Source organism: Rhododendron vialii, chromosome 13a (assembly GCF_030253575.1).
Source record: "Rhododendron vialii isolate Sample 1 chromosome 13a, ASM3025357v1".
NCBI classification, from domain to species: Eukaryota; Viridiplantae; Streptophyta; class Magnoliopsida; order Ericales; family Ericaceae; genus Rhododendron; species Rhododendron vialii.
This window is the reverse complement of record NC_080569.1, coordinates 21189632-21206722: the sequence shown is the minus strand read 5'-3', so window position 1 is coordinate 21206722 and position 17091 is coordinate 21189632. Positions and strand designations below refer to the sequence as shown.

At 40.3% G+C, this 17091-nt stretch overlaps 3 protein-coding genes across 7 annotated transcripts; 2 read left to right on the top strand and 1 right to left on the bottom strand.

Moving 5' to 3' along the window:
* On the bottom strand, positions 1 to 8202 carry LOC131312883 (uncharacterized). Of its 5 annotated transcripts, none has more exons than XM_058340893.1 (8): positions 7771 to 8202; positions 6531 to 6644; positions 3431 to 5710; positions 3027 to 3338; positions 2813 to 2900; positions 1903 to 2728; positions 1742 to 1809; positions 679 to 976 (listed from the first exon to the last, which is right to left on the bottom strand). In XM_058340893.1, exons 3-6 carry the CDS (start codon positions 5692 to 5694, stop codon positions 1967 to 1969), a joined length of 3426 nt encoding a protein of 1141 aa, XP_058196876.1. In that variant the 5' UTR covers positions 5695 to 5710; positions 6531 to 6644; positions 7771 to 8202; the 3' UTR covers positions 679 to 976; positions 1742 to 1809; positions 1903 to 1966. The 5 variants fall into 5 exon arrangements, with proteins under 5 accessions (XP_058196872.1, XP_058196876.1, XP_058196873.1 ...); XM_058340890.1 differs by having other exon boundaries at positions 7775 to 8202; XM_058340892.1 differs by lacking the exon at positions 6531 to 6644 and having other exon boundaries at positions 3431 to 5770; positions 7775 to 8202.
* Positions 8203 to 9081: 879 nt separating this feature from the next.
* Positions 9082 to 11087, top strand: LOC131312886 (protein FAR-RED IMPAIRED RESPONSE 1-like). The gene is made up of 4 exons (XM_058340898.1): positions 9082 to 10476; positions 10575 to 10634; positions 10716 to 10817; positions 10921 to 11087. The coding sequence occupies exons 1-4, from the start codon at positions 9142 to 9144 to the stop codon at positions 11029 to 11031; spliced, it is 1608 nt and encodes a 535-aa protein (XP_058196881.1). The 5' UTR covers positions 9082 to 9141; the 3' UTR covers positions 11032 to 11087.
* A 2599-nt stretch (positions 11088 to 13686) lies between these two features.
* On the top strand, positions 13687 to 17091 carry LOC131312887 (U-box domain-containing protein 2). The gene is made up of 2 exons (XM_058340899.1): positions 13687 to 15224; positions 16611 to 17091. Exons 1-2 carry the CDS (start codon positions 13896 to 13898, stop codon positions 16671 to 16673), a joined length of 1392 nt encoding a protein of 463 aa, XP_058196882.1. The 5' UTR covers positions 13687 to 13895; the 3' UTR covers positions 16674 to 17091.

Here is a 17091-nt window from a genome sequence, read left to right as displayed (position 1 = left end):
GAAGGAGTACAATAGATTGAGACCAAAAAAGGAAAACATCACAACGTGAGAGTAGCATCCCAACTAGGTTGACACACTCTACACCACGAAAATCATATGCTATTCAAGCTCCAAGGATTGACCAAAAATAAATCCACACAACACCCAAATTACAAGATACATCTAATAGCCCACCCAAAATACAATTCCTAATCATAGAACCAGTAAAGTGTCATCCGAGTTCCTCAGCCTTGAAGGAGCAGAAGGATGAAACCATTTGAATTATGGTTCCAAAATGTCTGCAGCCACATCCAAAAGAGAAAAGCAGTGCATGTGCAGCTAGGAGCAGCCCAAAAGGCACAACTTCAGTCCATCTAGAAGTAAGCAGCATTCCAAAGACGGCAGAATTGCACCTTCAGACAATCAAGAATAGCACTCCAAACAGCAGCAGTCCAGAATAGCAGCAGAATTGCTACAAGAGATCATCAAAGAAGTAGCACGCCAAAGTAACAAGATTACTGCACAAATATAAGGGACCAAAAAAACAACAGAACTGCATAAAGAGACTATCAGGGGATAGCACGCCACAAAATAAGGGGACCACATCATCCAAACAGCTTCCCTAGGAATAGGCAAACACCAACTGGCCAAGCACAGACATGATAAGGCAAAAACACACCCAAATCCGGAAACAAGACAGAGACAACCAAGTACTAATGCCATTCCACTTCCCTTAACAAAAAGGAGGTCAATACATGACATTAACCAACAGCTACTTATCCCATTCCACTTGGTAAGACAAATCCAGTTCAATGTACCCCAAAACTAACACCTACAAACTGGACAAAACATGCACTCATTGTCTTACTACTACAGTGCAAATTCAAACATCAAGGCAAATAGCAACTTTGTCCTCCAAAACATTTTTCAACTCCTATCTCCTACTCCAATATTGTATCTCCATGCACCTTATGATCACCATCGATTGTTGAGCAATCTGCATATACGGAACACAATAAAGAGCTTTACAAATTATAGTTATGATTTAAAAATCAATTTATCATACTACTAAACATGAATATCCCAACTAGTTAGCATGTAGATTGTGACTGGACGAAGCCCACAACAAATCAAGCAACAATAGTCCCTAACCGGATGACACTAACTACAATGAGTTGCTCTAAAACCGTTCTCTTAACAACAGTTCAACACTTCGTCTCAAAGTACCAGCGCTTGTGCATCAATAAGGCTGCATAAGGGTGAAGGCTAGCCGCTAATTTCAATCATGGAGCGAAGGCTCTTTCGTTGAGCTAGCTGGCTGATATTACCTAAACTAGTGAGATAGAGGGACAGAAATTCGGTTCATGACACACAAGCTACCGCGTGCTCATTTTAAGTCAAAAGACACATGATCAAGTTATAAAACCAACCAACTCTACTCAACAAGCCTTAATACCATAGCTTATCAATTACCAGTTTACGTAGACATGGGCTTCAAAGAGGAGCTACCTCTTTGGACCTGTTGATCGCTAGCTTTTTTTGTAGAACAAGGGTTACCAAATAGAGAGCTTGATTACCGAGCCCATTTCTGTTTTTCAAACTCTAAGATCAAAACATTTCACAATTAATATGCAGTGTATAACACAAGTATACGTTCCAACCTCCAAGTAGTGAACAAATAAAACTATGTATCATCACTATTTTTTGCCCAATTGCAAGTCTATAACAATATCAATAGCAAAAGCAAGGAATAGATACTCACTAGCATCATTGGAAGGCATGTTGCGGCCATTTTGTTTTGGAGCATACTTGAAGTTGACTTGAAACAACCTGACATGAAGCATAGCATAAAATAAGGGGTTAAATGAATATGAGTAAGAAATCGTAACAACTTTCATATATAGAGAGGGGAAAAGCCATAACTTTTGATGTTGTTTAACCATTACATTTAAGATATGTGCATGACAAAAAGGACATGGTACTGCTACTATTCATCCTCACTATCACCGTAAAATGATTCATCTGAAAGTTCATCATCAGAAGTCTGGACATCAATCATGTCATCGTCATCATTAATAAATGCATCGCTATCATCTTCTTCTTCATCGACATCTATTTCATCATTGATTACATCAACATGGATAGAATCCGTATCATCTCTATTCATCATTATCGGCTGGTCATCAACCGCAATGCTATTGCCAAACCCATACGGTTCGTCTTCTTGGTATGGCTCATCTTCCTCATGTTCCTCCTCTTCCTCTTCAGGTAGGTCATAGACTGCTCGAGGAGCTATCTTTTGAACAACCCTCCAATTCTCACCATTAACTATGTCTTTCAAATAGCAAACTTGCTCTACTTGACACGCTAGCACAAAAGGCTCATCTACATACCAAGTTTTTGATACGTTTACACTAGTGAAATTGTAGTCATCAACTAGTATTCCCCTAGCACTACCAACATCCCACCAATCACACTTGAAAAGCATGATATGATTACCGCCCAAATATGATAGCTCAATTACATCTTTAACAACACCATAAAAATCAATACTCTCCCCTTTATGGTTGCCCATAACAACCACACCACTATTCTGACATTTTCGATGCATCTCGCGTTCTTGTGTATGAAACCGAAATCCCTTGACCAAGCAACCATTGTAACGTGTCACTCGCCGATCAGGACCCCGTGCTAAATTTAGCAGTTGAATTGTCACGCCTTCAGAACCTTCTTTCCATTTTCGTGTCACCTATTTTCAAAAGTGAGTCGAATCAACAAAACAAATAGAATAGTACTTATAATCCTATTAAAAGACAGAACTTACAACCCTTACAAGTTCTAAAAACCACTTCTGAAATTCAGATTGATGCCTCTTTTCTATGTCTCGATTGCTTTGTCGCTTGAGCTCTTCCTTGTGTTGCCTAGAACATGAAATTTTGAACTAAGATACTATCTCTATTCTCAATTTTTAATGCGAAGACTAAGATAGGAAGAAAAAGATAAAAGTAACGTTTTGTATGACAATAGTATACTGGAATTTGACTTACTCTATATATGGGTATACTTCCTCACAATTGTTCAACACATATGTTTGGGCCATTGCTAGTTCTTCACGATTAAGCTCATCATATTTCGCTGCTCCCAATCCGCAAGCATTTTGGGAAAATATAGGCAATCCACTACCTTGGTTAGTTGATGTATCTCCTTCGTAGTTTCGCTCTGCCCTATTAAATCTCGTTTCAATCCCTTCAAAGTACATTGAACAAAATGTCATACATTCATTATCTATGTAACCTTCAGCAATCGAGCCTTCAGGACGAGCTTTGTTTCGCGCATAACCCTTTAGAACTTTCATGTACCTATAAACATTTACAAACCAACCACTTAACATTGAAAGATAGTAAAATTTTCTTTTTTTTTGTTTTAAGATAGTACATGTTCAAGTGAATACCTCTCAAATGGATACATCCACCTAAATTGCACTGGTCCACCAAGCATTGCTTCCTCTGCAAGGTGAATGGAGAGGTGGATCATGACATCAAAAAATGCTGGAGGGAAAATTGTTTCAAGCTTGCACAAAATTAAGACAATGTCACTCTTGAGTCGCTTTAGCACATCCACATGCAAGGTCCTGGATGTCAACTCCTTGAAAAAACAACTCATCTCAATTAATGTTTTGGAAACATCCTTCCTTAAGTATCCACGCAAGGCAACAGGAAGAAGTCGCAGTAGTAAAACATGGCAATCATGGCTCTTAAGTCCGGTGATTCGATCATCATCAGTCACACATCGAGATATGTTTGACGCATAGTTGTCCGGAAATTTTACGGACCTTAAAAACTCGCAAAAACCACTTTTTTCACTGGGAGAAAATGTGTAACATGCAGGAGGGATGTATGTTTTTCCATCAACACACTTCGGGTGCAGCTCATGCCTTATCTTCATAGCCACCATATCAAGTCGAGCTTTATAACTGTCCTTCGTTTTTCCCAAAATGTTCATTATGGTGCCAATGATACTCTCAAATATATTCTTCACTATATGCATGACATCAAGATTGTGGCGGAACAATAAGGTTTCCCAATAAGGCAATTCAAAGAAAATACTTCTCTTCGACCAGTTCAAGTAACTAGGAGAACGTTTTCTTTTCTTTCCCCGTTCATCTACTTTTCCGAAAATTGTTTGCACTAGACGATTCAATTGAGCAACCACATCTTCTCCGGATAAGAATTTTGGTTCTGGCCTATGCTCGGCTTTACCGTCAAAAGTATGATTACTTTTTCGCATTGGGTGGTCCATTGGTAAGAATCGACTATGTCCCATGTAACAAGTCTTTTTTCCATTATGCAAGTATTGATGAGATGCATCCTCGTTGCAATTAGGGCAAGCTAGCTTTCCTTTGGTGCTCCAACCAGACAAATTAGCATAGGCAGGTAAGTCATTGATGGTCCATAACAATGCAGCACGCAACTGAAAAATTTGCTTTGTAACCGCATCATATGTATCAACACCTATACTCCAAAGCTCTTTTAACTCATCTATTAATGGCCTTAAAAACACATCGATGTCCACTCCAGGAGACTTACGCCCAGGAATTAGAAGAGTCAACATGAAAAATGGATCCTTCATGCATTTCCATGGTGGCAAATTATATGGGACAAGAATTACAGGCCACACACTATAGGAATTACTCATACTTCCAAATGGATTAAAACCGTCGCTTGCCAACCCAAGCCTTACATTGCGTGGATCACTAGCAAATGACTCATGTTTCTGGTCAAAATCTTTCCATGTTAAAGAATCAGCAGGATGTCGCATCACTCCTTCCTCCTCAACTCGCTTGTCCTTATGCCATGTCATATCCTCAGCTATCTTTCTTGACCCAAAGAATCTCCTTAGTTTTTGTTTGACAGGAAAATACCTTAATACCTTGTGAGGAACCCGTTTACTCTTTCCCTTTTGGACCTCCTCCTTGTACCTTGGTGTCTGACAAGATGGACACATGTCTTCAAATTCATAATCTTTCCAAAAGAGTACGCAATCATTCTTACAAACATGTATCTTCTTATAGGTAAGGCCTAAGTCTCGAATCACTTTCTTTGCCTCTCTGTAAGTTCTTGGGATTGTAGCTCCAGGAGGAAATGCATCACTTAGTAGTTTGAGTAACATATCAAATGAGTTGTTACTCCACTTGCTAATTAACTTTATATGGAGCAACATCATAATGAAAGACAAAACTGAAAACTTTTCACAACCAGGGTAAAGTTCCTTCTCTGCATCCCTCATTAACCTTGCAAATTTGTTCCCTTCCCCTAGTAAGTCATTAGACATGTCCGGACCATGGCCTGTAGCAGAGGAACCCGTCCAATCATTTGTGAATTGTTCTGCACGTACATCATCAAGTATTTCTTGCATTGCATCCACAGTGATGCCCTCTTCTTCAATGTTAGTATTACCCTGACCATTATTTTCTTGATCAAATTCTTCCCCATGATAAACCCATCGATTATACGCCACCACTACCCCCCACGCATACATATGTTCTTCAGCTTCATCAGGAGTCATCTTGTTGAAATTGTTGCATCTTATACATGGACACCAAATGAGAGTTTCACTAGGTGGCATATGATCAATCGCAAATTTGATGAATTCTTTGACTCCTTCAATGTACAAAGGGTGCCTTCTATTACGAATTTCCATCCAACTCCTATCCATCTTATGCCCTTATGAACTGAAAGAAAACTACAATATCAATAAGAAAACCTCCAAAAAGATAGCCAACCACAGCAACCTACCAACCAAAAAAAAGAACCAAATTCATAACCAAAAGCTCACGAAAACCCAACCAAACTGCTTCAGAAACTCAGAGCCTCATAAACCCATCTAGCCCCCCAAAAAAACATATGTGGAATACATGATGTGGAAAGTAAAAGCTACTTTATTAACCTCTTTATTAAGAAGTATAGAAAGTAGTCCATATTTTAGACTGTGTAAAGGGATGGTCATTAAATATGTGCAATATATAATGTGGACCCGGTAATTAAGAAAGGACCACTATTATTCTATATTGGGAACCACAATCCCCAGATAGCCACCTCATGAAAGTTCTAAATCTTAATCCTTCGCATCAATTGTAATGCTTTCCAAATTTTTTGTTTAATAAAGTTAAGAACATTGAACTTTTAGAAAGGAAACATTAAAATATCATTTACTGGAGCACCCTTTTTAAATACCATTTGCCTTTCGAAAAAAAATAAAAAATGGTAAATCCTATTTGGCTTCAAATTTTTTAACAGAATGTTACGGAGACAAAAACATATAAAATTGGTTTACCCTCCAATCAAAAAGTTTCCTTTACCATTCAATAAACCCCACAAGCCAAATACAAGAACACCAATAGATATCCACAACTACTTGTCATAAAGGAACAAACAAACTAGGTTAAAATCTGTGAATGATTCAAAGTGAAGATTAAGACCCCCCCGGATTGAAACCATAGCTTCAGAGTGAAACATACCTTATTTTTTTATGGCTTCTAGAATAGAGCTTACATGTCACCAACAGGTATGATTCCAACAGAGATTCCGGCAAAGTATCAATAGTTGATTCTGTCGATAGCTGCTATTGTGTTGTAGATCCACGAGAAAAACCTTTAGCATGAAGACCTGGAAAATAAAATGCAATCTCAAAATGGAAAAGAAAAGAGTAAAGTAAAAGAAAGAGGAAGGAAAGGAAAGTTACTTTTAGGTCGTGTTTGATAAGTGTGTTGGATTAGATGGGAATAGTAAGGAGGTGGGATTGATAAGGAGATGGGATTAATAATCCTAAGTGTAATTCCAAGTGGGTGTTTGGTTGTGTAAGGATTAAATCATGGGATTATGATTACCAATCCTAATCCCTTGTTTGATTGGAATACCAAGGGATAGGATAACAAATTGCATTTTCCAATCATACCCATGGGTGAAAAACCTGGTCTATTGAATTGCAAGGAAGACCCACTAACAAATTAAATTTCCCAATCATTTTTGGACAATTTGCATTTTTTTTCATCCAATCAATTTCCAGATTCTTATTTGGACAACCAATTGCAGACTTGTATGTGACACTGGTCTATATTAAGCAAGAGAGAACCAAAAAAAAAAGAAGGATCAGCAGGGTACAAGCCTAAACAATCATTGTATATACATTTATGTATATGCATCTTACAAAATGAGGCAATCATTACATGCCAATAGGGGATTCTACAAATTCCCTCTTTGCCTCAAAACAAGGCACATAACATGCCATAGGGATCAACCGGTCATTATAACATAATCATATGAAGTCATACCCACTTCTACTATTGATTAAGGTCTTGCTCACTAAAATTTTTCTTGCTTTGTCCTTATTCAAAATTTTATTCGCGTTTGTTAATTTTGCGACTAACTTGTGGGGATTATTGATTCGTCTACTCAAAAAATTTACTCTGACATGTGAGACATTTTGTCGAACATGTGGTGCCCAAAAGGATGGGTTGCTCGAAAAATATGTTACATTAGAAGGCAAAAGCCAAAGACTCTGGTCCTCAAGTTATGGAAGGCTTGGAACATCCTTGACTGGGATGTTCCAACGAGTCTTTAGGTTTTCCTTTTTATAGAAGCTTAATTCAATTTCATACCTAGAGGAGAAATTGAATGAATTCCCATCTTCGTAAACGCCATGGGATTTTAATTGAATTTCACCAGTTACTAATCAAGGAACTAAACCAAAAACCACCAGATCCGAGTTGAAGCCAGTCGTAGTTGAACTCACTTACCTGAGCCGAGGTCGCCGGAGGTCCAGAAGGCAGCTCGTCTCCTTGCGCAGCTCCAGAGGGCAGAATAGAAAGAAGACAATGTAGGTATTTTTGGACTGGTTTAGGGCAGTGGGATGAGGGTTTTGTGAGAGATAGATGTGTGGTTTAACGATTGGGTGATGTAGGAGAGGTGAGAAAAGAGATGGAAATGGCAGAGTTCGCTGCAAGAGAGAGTGGAGGCGTTACCGTGGTTTCTCGACAGTGGAGATTTCGGCCAACGGCTGGAACGTACGTACTTTGAACAAACCCAACTTGAATCCTTGTAATTGATGCTCAGAACTTGCAATTTAGGGCTGGATTTTTTGGATTTGGCAGTGAACTGATGTGGGTTTATGGGACTTTAAAAAGTAACTACAGATTTTTAGCGAGGAACACAATTCCCCTCACAAAGTAAGGAGTGTTGCTATATGTACCGACCACGGGGAGGGAAAACGTACCGACGGCCGCCGGCGGGCCGTCTCCGGCCACCGGACGGCCGATCCGAGCCGTTCAAAAATTTTAAAAAATAAAACCGAGGGGGTCAACGCGGGAATCAAGGGCATCCGAGGTGTTTAGGGTGCTTGATCAAAGCACCCTTTTTTCGTGTATATATGTGTGTGTACATATATACACGAAAAAAGGGTGCTTTGATCAAGCACCCTAAACACCTCGGATGCCCTTGATTCCCGCGTTGACCCCCTCGGTTTTATTTTTTAGAATTTTTGAACGGCTCGGATCGGCCGTCCGGTGGCCGGAGACGGCCCGCCGGCGGCCGTCGGTACGTTTTCTCTCCCCCAATGGTCGGTACTCATAGATTTTTCGCAAAGTAAGTATATGTTTTTAGCGATGAATTCTTTATTTCCTCGCAAATAGACAATGTTTTTGCGAGAAAACTAATTTCTCGCAAAAGGATTTCAACTGTAGCGTCCCAGTAAGTTTGCCACAAAAAATTACTACAGGCATTTGGCGACAAAAATACTGTATTTTCTCGCAAATTCATTTTTCCCACCTATATAAAAAATTCTCGCCATATTTTTTGCGACAACAATTAGCGAGGAATTCCGAAACTTTGTCGCAATTACTCTTTAGCGACAAATAAATAGCGAGGAAAATATGTCTTTCTCGCAAAAAAACACCATTAGCGAGGAAACAATAATTTCCTCGCCAAAACTCTTCCTTTAGCGAGGAAATAGACATCCTCGCTAAAAAATTTCTCGCAAAAAGACTTATTTCTTGTAGTGATTACAGATTATGGGCTTTTCGGAGATGCTGTATCCTTTGACACAACATTCCGCACAAACAAAGAGTGCCGACCCTTTGCTCTTTTCACTGGTTTTAACCATTTTAGAATGACAACAATTTTTGGTGCGGCACTATTATATGATGAAACGGCAGATTCCTTTGAGTGGTTATTTAAGACCTTTTTGCATGCTATGTCCGGAAAAAAGCCTACTACCATTTTCACAGACCAAGATGCCGCAATGGCTAAGGCAATTTCCAATGTCATGCCCGATGTAAGTCATGGATTGTGTACGTTTCACCTTAATCAAAATGCTTTGAAGCATTTGGGTTACTTGTTCCATGCTGATTCAAATTTTGGTAAAGAGTTCAATGCTTGCATTTTTGGGTATGAGGAGATACATGAGTTAGAGAAAGCTTGGCATACTTTGATTAAGAAATACAATTTACAAGATAACTCTTGGATGGCTAAAACTTGGGAAATTAGAGAGAAATGGGCGCATGTATACATGAAATGGTCATACACTGCGGGAATGCGGAGCACCCAACTTAGTGAGAGCCTTAATGCAAAACTAAAGAGGTGTTTAAAATCGGATCTCAACATTGTTCAATTCTTGACTCAATTTGACATAATTGTTGTGGAGAAAAGATATGAGGAATCTAAAGCCATATACAATTCTAGAGAAAAGTTGCAGAGATTGTTGCTGAAAAAATCTCCTATGTTAATTCAAGTTGCACAATTGTACTCCCCTCCTCTGTTTGACTTGTTCCATGATGAGCTTGACACCTCACTTCGTTGTAAGGTGAAGCAATGTCATGAGTTGGAAGGACAATTTAGTTGTGTGATTACCATGCGTGGACAGAATGTGGAGTATGTGGTGAAGGGTAGTGTTGAAATAGATGAGACTGACGAAACTATTTGTCGAGATGTTTGTTGTACGTGTCGAAAATTTGAAAGTTTCGGAATTTTATGTAGCCATGCAATTAAGGGGCTTGATCGAATGAGTGTTATGGAAATTCCTGAAAGGTATGTATTAGGGCGATGGCGATTAAATGCAAAGGAGTGTGAATTGGAGAAGGGCAAAAGTAGAGTGGATGAGAATGATCCTAAATTACTAAAAGCGGCTCGTTTTAGGATTATTTGTCCAAAGATGGTAAAGTTAGCTACTCAGTCATGTGAACTTGAAGAAACATATGAATTTGTGGAAGAGACGTTGGAATACATGTGTGCAAAAGTCGCTGATATGCTTCTTGGAGCGGGAGAGGGAGCCCCCATTGAAGTGGAGAAAGAATTGGAGGTTGATCCTCAATTCGCACGAGTCAAAGGTTTGAAGAAGAAAAACGGCATTCAAATTAAGGGTACGAGAAGATTAAAACCTTGGCATGAGCTCAAGTCTAGAAAGAGGAAGAAAGTTGTTTCACACTCTACGACACAGCTTAGTGAGGTATAAATCCTACGCAACTAGTTTATTATAAATGTGTAGACTTTTTTTTTTTTTTAACTTTATGCGTTGCACTTCTAACTATTTTACAATTTCCATAGCATGTTGACCATGTTGCCACTACTACAATTGTGCATGGTTCGGTTTTGAAGCAACCATCGGTTAGTTATTTTTATTTGTGCTTAAGTTATAACGTGATATGATATGTTGCATTTACTTGTGAATACATTTTTCTGTTTCAGGATGTTGGAATCCCATATGTTCCACAAATGATAAGTTATGAAGATAGTGGTCAATCAATTCCATCATCTTCACAAGCGTCATGTAATCCACAAACTTTGAAGGTGTGTTTACATTGTTACTATCAATTCCGGAAATTGAAATGGAAAACTAACGGGATTCATCTTATTTGCTTTTAACTTATCCTTTGTATTTTTTTTTCCTCAGGAGATGCCATTTGATGCAACGAGTTACTCTTCATGGGCTGGCGACTCAATCTTGCATGATGCTTCTTTTATGGAAATATTGGCTTATTCGGGATACCCCGCAAAAAATTGAAGTGTAATGTAAGGATAATGAGGGGTTAAATTTTAGATATCAATGACTCTCTTTTTGGTGAGATATTGTTTAATTAACACATTCTATTAAAGTTTATGGAGGATGGTGATGCCGTTTTGGTGGTTTGAGACTTCGGTGTTATGGTTTTTGATTTTAGATTTTGGCGTTGTGGATAATGGTTTTAATTTAAATATGCACAAGTTCTTCACTTTATTTTTCTGGTTGATAATTTGATAGGGAGGACTTTGGATGTTGCTTCTTGAGTGACCTTATTTTAACGTCTATAATCTTTAATGGGGAATTATTGTCCAATTTTTTTTGTGCAAACTGAAAAATGACGTAGTTTTGAGTGCGTAATATCCCCATTTGGCACCAAAACGACGTCGTTTTGGTGCCTTATAATTCCTGTACTGCAGTTGCATTGAGGTATCCAGTTGGTTTATTTCCTTGGCTCAAAACGACGTAGTTTTGATGGCTTTAGTGGCATTTCCATTTGGCACCAAAACGACGTAGTTTTGGTGCCCTGCAGTTCCAGCAGTTCTGCCTAGCTGCTGGATCCCCGGATCCTATTGAGAGGCACCACACTTCATAGTGCAGTAGCGCAGTACGAAAATCATTCTCCGGTGTATGTGATCTTGTTAATTTGCAAAAGTGTTTTTGTAGAACCCAGAAATACTATAGTTACAGACCATACGCACATATTGTGCACAAATGGCATCGTGAGGCTCACTTGGAGTCTCAAACAAATAATCCATACGTTCATTAACTTTAAAATAATTTCCTAAATTGCCTAGCAAAGAATTAGATAAATTGAATAACTATGAGTGCTTGATTGAGTATTTAAATTTTTTTATTCGGAATCTAGAATCCTAAATCGTGAGGCTCAAGATAAATGTTGATGGCACTTGGGTGAACAAACAAAATTCTGGATGAGCAGGTGCAGGTATGGTGGTGCGAAACTGTAATGGTGCTTTTGTGGCTGGTCGTTCAATGAATTTGGGAGTGGGAGATACGGCGTTGTGCGCAGAAGCATTAGCATGGAGGGCTGCCTTTGATTTTGCAAGCTTGTTGGGTCTGGAAGCAATTCCAATTGAAGGAGGAGGCTCACAACAATTGGTTAAAATTTTAGGCAGAGAAAGGTCGTGTCCCACAGCCTCTGTGGAAGTTTACTGTGGAGATACAGTATTTGGATGGCTTATGGGCCTGTGATGTTTGGTTTTTGCGACGGTCGGGTCGGCTAATGTAGTTGCGCATTAGGGGTGTGAAAAAAACCGAGTCCCAACGGACCCGACCTTGACCCGAAAGGTTTCGAGCGGGGCCGAACATGTGGTTCGGTCGGGTACATTTTTCCAAAAAAATCAGTTTTCGGTTCGGGGCTCGGGGGGCTGTTTTTTCTTACCCGACCCGACCAAAAAGGCAACGAATTCATATAGTTTACTTCGGTTTTGGTCGGGACCGACCCGACCTGACCCGACCAAAAAATCGGTTACACGGACGGGTATCCCCCCTCCTTCGGTTCGGGTTCGGGTCCCAAAAAAATGATAACTGACCAGTCGGGTTCGGGTTCGGAGCCGACCCCGGCCGGTCCGACCCGTGCACACCCCTAAATGCGCATACATTGGCGGGATCGAGACATGGAGTTTGGTTATTATCTCCTCTCGAGAGATAACCTTCATTTATGATATATTTGCCCTTGGGTTGATTTATAAAATTCTAGTAACATTTTGACAAAAAAAAAAAGTTAGACGATTGGATCAACTTACATTTTTTTTTTATCAGCAATACCAACTTACACTTGCTGTTATGCGATTGAGTTCTTTTTTTTTTCTTTTATTTTCCGTAAAGTGACTTAAAAATGATCTTCAATTAATGAATAGGTTAATTATCTGTACGACACCCTTAAATGAACCCCAGGCTCTCATGTGTGCATAATCCGTGCGTATAGTTTGTAGCTTAGTCACATAATTTTTCAAAATGACTTTTTCTCATGCTCTCAATTTTCAATTTGTCTTTGCGCTATCGATTCTGGCACTCACAAATTTAGTTATTTGTGAGATTTTTGAAAAATGCTATTACACTCCCATTCATGCTCTCGTATCCGCACCTGTCCGCACATTATGTGACTTAGGCCCCATTCGGCTAAATAAGCTAACTGCCTTATTTTTTTGTCTTTATTCAATTTTTTTTCGTATTTGTTAGTTTTTCATCAATTTCTGGGGATTATTGCATCGTTATGATAAAATGAATCTAAAAAGTAAAAAATTACTATCGAAACCTAATTTTTTTGAATAAAGACAAAAATAAGTCAATAAGTCAATTTTTTCGTCTTTATTCAAAAAAAATTAGATTTTAATAATAATTTTTTAGTTTTTAGATTCATTTTGTCATAACGATGAAATAATCTCTAACAAATTGACGAAAAATTAACAAATACGAAAAAAATTTAAATAAGAACAAAAAAATTAAGCCAGTTAGCTTATTTAGCCGAACGAAGCCTTGGATCTTTTTGTCTATAGTGACAGACTGAGAGTAACCGTTTGAGGAAAAAAAAATAGTCATAGTAGCCTGAACTCAAACCAAATCATCCTACTCACGGAAAATTACTGTTTTAATCACTCCAAACAGACCAAAAATCTGCTTATTACGGAATAGTAAAATCCTCCACATCTATTCCTCCGCAGCGCCTATAAATCCACCATTACTCCTTTCCTTCAAATTCAATACCCTTTTTTCCACCACTAATTTCCATCCAAATTTCTTGAACCCCTCAATCCACAGAAATTCACATGTGAGCCTTTCCAATCCAATCCACCCACTTCTATTTTTTTGGGCGTGGGTTACTCCATTTGCTTGGGATTTCAGCAATGGTTTCTCTGGAAGATTCTCACTCCACCTCCAGTCGCTTCCCGGCAACCCGCCCCTTCTACAGCCCATCCTCTTCCCCTTCCCCCAAAACCCACCGCTCCATGGGCCGCTCCATGCGCACCATCCGCTCCAACCTCTACCACACCAACCACACCCGCTCCTTCCCCGGCGACCACCTCTCCGAGAACCTCACCGACTCCGCCGTCGACTTCCGCCTCGACCAACTCGCCGCCGCCCAACCCAGCCACCACTCGCCTTACTCCGATAACGACAACAACAACGACGACTACTTCCTGGACCTCTCCCAGACCTTCAGCGACTACTCCGCCTGCAGCAGCGACATCTCCGGCGAGCTCCAGAGACTCGCCACCATCCCCAACCCGGAAAACGAGTCGGATCTGTACCCGGAGCAACCCGAATCAAAACCCGAACCCGAACCCTGCCTGGGGTTCCTGCAGAGGGAGAGCTTCTCTACCGAGATCATCGAGAGCATATCCCCAGAGGACCTCCAGCCCACGGTCAAGATCTGCATCGACGGCCTCCGCTCGAGCTCCACCGCAGTCAAAAGATCCGCCGCGGCCAAGCTCAGGCTCCTCGCCAAGAACAGGTCCGACAACCGGGTTTTAATCGCCGAGTCGGGCGCCGTGCCGGCCCTAATCCCTCTCCTGAGGTGCGCCGATCCGTGGGCCCAGGAGCACGCTGTCACGGCCCTACTGAATCTCTCCCTCCACGAGGCCAACAGGGGGTTAATAACCAACGCCGGAGCGATTAAATCGCTGATTTACGTTCTAAAGACTGGTACGGAGACGTCGAAGCAGAACGCGGCGTGTGCGTTGTTGAGTTTGTCGCTGCTGGAGGAGAATAAGGTTACGATTGGGGCGTGTGGGGCGATACCGCCTTTGGTGGGGTTATTGATTCACGGGTCGTGTAGGGGGAAGAAGGACGCGTTAACGACGTTGTATAAGCTGTGTAGTGTTAGGGTTAATAAGGAGAGGGCGGTGAGGGCGGGGGCGGTGGGGCCTCTGGTGGGGATGGTGGTGGCGGGGGAGGAGGGGGGTAATAATGGGGTGGGGGAGAAGGCGATGGTGGTGCTGAGCAGCCTGGCAGGGGTGGAGGAAGGGAAGGCGGCGATCGTGGAGGAAGGTGGGATAGCAGCACTGGTGGAGGCGGTCGAGGACGGGTCGTCCAAAGGGAAGGAGTTCGCGGTGTTGACGCTGTTGATGTTGTGTGGGGAAAGTGTGAAGAATAGGGGGTTGCTTGTTAGGGAAGGAGGGATACCGCCTTTGGTGGCGCTTTCGCAGACCGGGACTGCAAAAGCCAAGCACAAGGTCATTCTCTCTCTCTCTGTGGCCATAACTTGGCCTCCTTGACCTTGTTAATGTAGTACGTTACTTGTCTGAATTTCGCTTAATTGTGGAGGTGTTTATCTTGATTTGCATGTCAATTGGGGCTTCCAAATTTGAGTAAAAGCTTCACTTCAATGGACAAATTCAATCTTAACACAAATTTGACTAAAAACTTCATTGAGGGAAAAATAGCCATGCAAAAGTTCTGAGAGAAATTTTGGGTCTCCCTTTATTTGAGCAAAAGTGCGAGTAGAACTCGATTTGCGGATTGGATATTAGGGTGGTTTTGTACTCAAATTTTGAGTTTGAGTGAGAAGAAAGGGTAAGGGCTAGAGATGCTCTTACTTCATCACATTGCTTAACCTTCATTTGTGCTAATACTGTGATATGGTGGTATTACTGGCCTTGAGTTCGATTGTCCGATGAGTGTCTGAGTAGTGTTCTGTTTCTTCACATTGTGGTATGCTTGCTGCTTGATGTTAGAAATTAAGATTATCTTCTAGTGATCGGCGGAAAAGAGAAAGGTAGATATGAAGTTATAATTGGACTTGACTTTGCTTATCCGAAATCGTTCATTGATCCATTTTAAAATTAGGAGACTGTGAATCGAACAATTAGATGTGGTTTTGGCTGGAAATGAATCAACTCAAATTTGTTTCAGAACCACTGTTGTACAAGGGTTTTGTTCTCTTTTGTGAACGACTGGACTACGGAAGGCATGTTCTTAGGTGTGCAGAAATTTGAAGTTAACTTGTATGTTCAAAATGTGTCATTTTCTTTGATTTGTTAGTTCAACTTGGGGCAGTCGAAGAATAAGTCCGTTTGCCCAATCAAATTGTTTACATGGTAAAGTTGCTTTGTTTTTGTGTCTCGGATTTAACAAATTCATATGGGTTACAAATTAGAAGAGTTTAGTCCTTGCAGTTGTTGACTGCCTACTGTTGAAACGTCCAAACTTGTGGTTGGGTTTTTTAGGTATATTGGATAATGGAAAATTCCTAAAATCAGATTGGGCTGACAATAGTAAGTGTGTGAATATGTATTAAATGGTATATAAAGTAAACAGGAATACGTGTTTTTCTTGTCTTCTAGTGTGTTTATTGTCAACCCAGTATAATAAGACCGTTGGATAATTGGTTGCATCTGCATTCAATTTTTCACATTCATGAATTCTACCGCAATCCTTCGTATGGCTTGACTTGTTAGTTTAAACTGGGGCAGTTGAAGAAACAAGTCCGTTTGCCCAATCAAATTGTTTAGACGGCTCATTGGTTGCATCTGCATTCAAATTTTCGTACTCATGATGAATTCTATCGCGATCCTTCATATGGCTGATTGACGTTGAATGGTTCTTGGTTGGTTTTGCAGGCTGAAACACTGTTAAGGTATTTGAGGGAACCAAGACAAGAAGCTTCTACTTCAAGCCCATAGAGAGGAGGTATATCCCGTATGGGATTAGGTTTCAATTTTATTATATATACTAGAGAAGAGTTTGGTGTTGACTGTATATAGGACCTATTTTGATCGTTTGTATAGAGTGGGTGAGAAAATTGAGATAGGAGAAAGGGTTAAAATAAGTGGAATCTCTTTAGATGTTTGTTTAGTTTGACTAGGTGTTAGGGTTTTTCTCTGCGAACCGACCTTTTAGTTATATGGTATTGACTAGCTTTTGGGGGGGTTTATGATTTGTTCTTTCTTTATTAGTGGAGTACTGTATTTGTTTTGTTGGAAGGGGAGAACTTGCTTTCCGAGCGGGTTTTTGGGTTGATAAGGACTCGGGCTATGCCTTGTTTTTGACTTTTGGATTGAGTGGAAAATATATATGTTTGGAGATAATTCTATTTACAAA

Excerpts from the sequence above, each read along its gene's own strand:
- LOC131312883 (XM_058340893.1), bottom strand. The coding sequence starts at position 5,694 with ATGGATAGGAGTTGGATGGAAATTCGTAATAGAAGGCACCCTTTGTAC. Across the intron at positions 2,901-3,026 it reads GAAGTATACCCATATATAGA|GCAACACAAGGAAGAGCTCA; the intron begins GTAAGTCAAATT and ends TTCATGTTCTAG. Across the intron at positions 2,729-2,812 it reads AGAAGTGGTTTTTAGAACTT|GTGACACGAAAATGGAAAGA; the intron begins GTAAGGGTTGTA and ends TTTTGAAAATAG.
- LOC131312886 (XM_058340898.1), top strand. The coding sequence starts at position 9,142 with ATGACAACAATTTTTGGTGCGGCACTATTATATGATGAAACGGCAGAT. Across the intron at positions 10,477-10,574 it reads CTACGACACAGCTTAGTGAG|CATGTTGACCATGTTGCCAC; the intron begins GTATAAATCCTA and ends CAATTTCCATAG. Across the intron at positions 10,635-10,715 it reads CGGTTTTGAAGCAACCATCG|GATGTTGGAATCCCATATGT; the intron begins GTTAGTTATTTT and ends TTTCTGTTTCAG.
- LOC131312887 (XM_058340899.1), top strand. The coding sequence starts at position 13,896 with ATGGTTTCTCTGGAAGATTCTCACTCCACCTCCAGTCGCTTCCCGGCA. Across the intron at positions 15,225-16,610 it reads CTGCAAAAGCCAAGCACAAG|GCTGAAACACTGTTAAGGTA; the intron begins GTCATTCTCTCT and ends TTGGTTTTGCAG.